The 3,718-nt window shown below is 28.3% G+C and overlaps 1 protein-coding gene across 1 annotated transcript in view; it reads left to right on the top strand.

The window, feature by feature from the left end:
- The window catches only part of LOC106459414 (tyrosine-protein phosphatase 10D-like), a 70,498-nt gene that overhangs the window by 47,360 nt on the left and 19,420 nt on the right, over positions 1-3,718 (top strand). The window contains exons 13-15 of the mRNA XM_013919034.2: positions 1,184-1,326; positions 1,825-1,963; positions 2,953-3,231. Coding sequence (XP_013774488.1) covers positions 1,184-1,326; positions 1,825-1,963; positions 2,953-3,231 — 561 coding nt within the window. The remainder of the gene's footprint in view (positions 1-1,183; positions 1,327-1,824; positions 1,964-2,952; positions 3,232-3,718) is intronic.

Here is a 3,718-nt window from a genome sequence, read left to right as displayed (position 1 = left end):
TAGTCTCTCCTCATAGGACAATCCCACCATCCCACATATCATCCTAGTAGACCTTCTCCAACAATTCAATGTCCTTCTTGAGGAAGGGAGCCCAAAACTGTACACACAGTACTCTAAATGACGTCTTACAAGTGAATCTATACAGTGAAACAATAAGATCCATTGTCTTGTATTCAATATTTCTATAGATGCTACCCAAAATCCTATTAGTCCTATTGCTAGCTACAATACACTGTTTAGATCACTTGAGTGATTTTTCAATCACAACATCAAGATCTTTTTCTTCAACCACAGTATTTAATGTATTCCCATTTAAATTGTAACAATAATTTGAATTGTGAAAATCTACATGCATCACCTTACGTTTGAGATAGTTGAACATCTAAATCTCCTTGTAAGTCTGCTGCATCTTTGATGCAATTAGCCACCCCAATAATCTTAATGTTATATGCAAGCTTCAATATTTTGTTAGTCATTCCAGAGTCAATATCATTAATATAAATCACAAACAGCAGAGGACCCAGCACAGAGGTTATTCGTTATAATAATATAATTGTATTGTCTTAAACATAAATAAGGATTCATACTAGAGTTTATTATTTGTATTTAAAATTAATATAATTAATCATAAAAGATATAATGATTATAATGCAATGCACATTTTAAATTATAGCACAACTCTAAAGAATGTCTAGAATGGTATACAAATAACATGAAATTAATTTTGCTTTGGTGGGATGTATTTACTTCTGAATTCTTGAATCTCATGTTATGTTTACAACGGGACTTAAAAATGATTTAAATACTTGTCTGGTTTCTGTTTTTCATTTTCACTGTGCTTTTATGAGGTGAATTCTCTTGAAAGAACTGGTGTAGGTAATAACATAACCTTTTATATTGAATACTATTTTGTTAAATATTGTTTAAACTGCATAGCATTTCTCTGAAGATACTCACTGACATCTTGCAACAATCTTGCTACAAATATCATTAAAATCCTCATTCCTAAGTTTTATAAAATGCACATAGCACTAAAATATAATTGAAAATTATGGATATTTATGAAGAAATGACAAAAAAATAGTTTGAATAATACATTTTTACTTGTTTATAGATTAGAACATTTTCTATCACAGCTACATATACATTTAATATATTAAACAATAGCTGTTTTACATTATAGATCCTAATGCCATTAAACATGTACGTCATATCTTGGATTCCCATAATGTTACATTTGAATGGATTGCCCCTCAAGGAAGAGTGGATTACTACATTATTGTCTACAATGCAGTACAAAATCCTTCGGCTCAGCATTCACGGCAGGTAGGAGGCTTTAAGTAATTGCATAGATTGTTTTATTGTTATTTAGAGTTTATGCTGGTCAATTTTATGTTTAAATTATATTTAAAAATATATTTTTACTGTAGAAAGAACATCTCTGCAAACATAAATAAGAGAAGAAGTTGCAACTGGTTGATTGACAATTGGTTGATTGTTGATTGCAACTGGTTGATTGTTGATTCTAACTAACAATCCAGTAAACAGACCAGTGCTTTTAGAGCAGAATATTAAAGTGGTCGTAGGGTAAGAAATATAACAAGCAAAATATAATTCACAAAAATGACTATATATATATTGATACTTTCTAAATAAAATTACTTCAGTGAGATGTAAAAATTTTAATTCTGCAATCATACTGCACACTGACTATGTAATGTTACTGTTTGTGATTTAAATATATATATATATATATATATTTTATTTTTATTGTAATCACTGATCTATATCAGTTTTAACTACTAATAAGAATTTTTAAATTAGATACCTGCTAATGAAACACAAGGAGAAACAGTAAATGTGATTGTTGAAAATTTAAAACCTGGAGAACTATATTCTGTCAACTTCTATGCCGTCAGTAATAACTTACGAAGTGAAGGGATTGGAATCCAAACACGTACAAGTAAGTTTAAACTTTGATAAAGTTTTCTGATTCCTGGTATAATCCTGTATTTCGTTCATTCTTTGTCACATACTATTAATTTTTAGCTTTGTAATGTTCTTGATTTTAATGTAATAATGTTTAATCCTTTGGTATGGGGTCTGTAAAAAATCTAGTTGTTCTGTTTATATATGATTTTATATTTTATTTTTCATTAAAACATTTTTTATGTTTGTACTCTGTACCATAGGTTTATATTAAGCATGGAATGTCCTTTCAGTGAGAGATATAATAAACATCATGTACATTACTCTGTATGTGAGTCACAAAACTTTGAATGCTATTGTTTCTGAACATCTACTCTATTGTTTGTTTTGATTTTCAAATTATTCAGTAGTTGAATAGTATATAGGTATTAGTTTATGTATGCTTGTTATTGCTTGTATTTCTGTAAAATCACAATTCAAACTGTAACAATATTTTGCATTACTGTAGTTATCTGTGTGTACAATAATATTTTATAAATGAAGCAGAAAATATTTTGAAACTATGAGTCTAGTATGTGAATACTCCACTGTTGTAGTTAAAAGTTTCTTGAATATTACCAAAACAAAACTTATCTAGTATGAGAATCATGTTTCTAGAAATTAATGTGCTTAATTTATAGTTTTATGGATACAGGTAAAAAAAAGAGGTTAGTTTAATTTTAAGTTTAAATTTTCCAGAAGCACTCTTATATTACATAAATATTTTTGGGTGGGTATAGAATACTCCTTTTGAAACAAACCTACTCTAGTTTGCTTTATATTATATTTAAATTTTTATTGAGTTTGATCCTTTGGAAGTTAAAATATTTGATATCTTTCAAAATACAAAATTTTGATGAATTTTTTGTTATTTTTTTATGTGACAGTGAATCTTGGAATTGATACTTTGTATTATTTTAGAAGGTGCAGATACCAAAATACGAGTAGACATACATTTTGTTTCTATTCTCATGTTTTTTGCAGTGCCTGTCATTGATTCAGTAATAAATATTGTAACTGATGAACACGAGACACAGACATTGGGTATCAAATACACCCCAACTCCCGTAAGAAATGTGGTGTTTGACAGATACCGTTTCCAGCTTAGTGACTCAATAGTGCCAGCCCAAGAAAAACTTTACAATGACACAAATCGATTGGTGATCTTTGATAACCTTGTTCCTGGCAGGCTATACAATATAACAATTTGGACTGTAAGTGGAGGAGTGTATAGTGTTCCCATTTACAGACAAGCTCGGCTCTGTAAGTTTTGCTTCAGTTACTGAACATTCACTCATGTTTTAGCTCATAAAGCGTAAAGCTGATATGATACATTGTATCTAGACTTGATTTTGTACCTTTATATCACAAAAGTGTTTTTTACATAATGACATTCTTTTCTATAAAATTAAAGGAAATTTACTGTTAACAGCTGTAAGTCATAATCACTTTGAATCATTTTGTGAAAAGTGATTAACGAAGTAAATTATGTGTGTGTGTGTTTATATATACATATATATATGTGTGTGTGTGTGTGTGTTTATATATACATATATATATGTGTGTGTGTGTTTATATATATATATACATATATATATGTGTGTGTGTGTTTATATATACATATATATATGTGTGTGTGTGTGTGTTATATATATACATATATATATATATATATATATATATATATATGTATATTACTTCTTACTTACTTACCTATATTTAAGTAAATAAATTAAAAGTTAAAGGTTAA

The sequence above is a fragment of the Limulus polyphemus genome, unplaced genomic scaffold (assembly GCF_000517525.1).
Source record: "Limulus polyphemus unplaced genomic scaffold, Limulus_polyphemus-2.1.2 Scaffold605, whole genome shotgun sequence".
NCBI classification, from domain to species: domain Eukaryota; kingdom Metazoa; phylum Arthropoda; class Merostomata; order Xiphosura; family Limulidae; genus Limulus; species Limulus polyphemus.
Note: the sequence above shows the minus strand (reverse complement) of the source record. Positions and strands in the feature narration are given on the sequence as shown.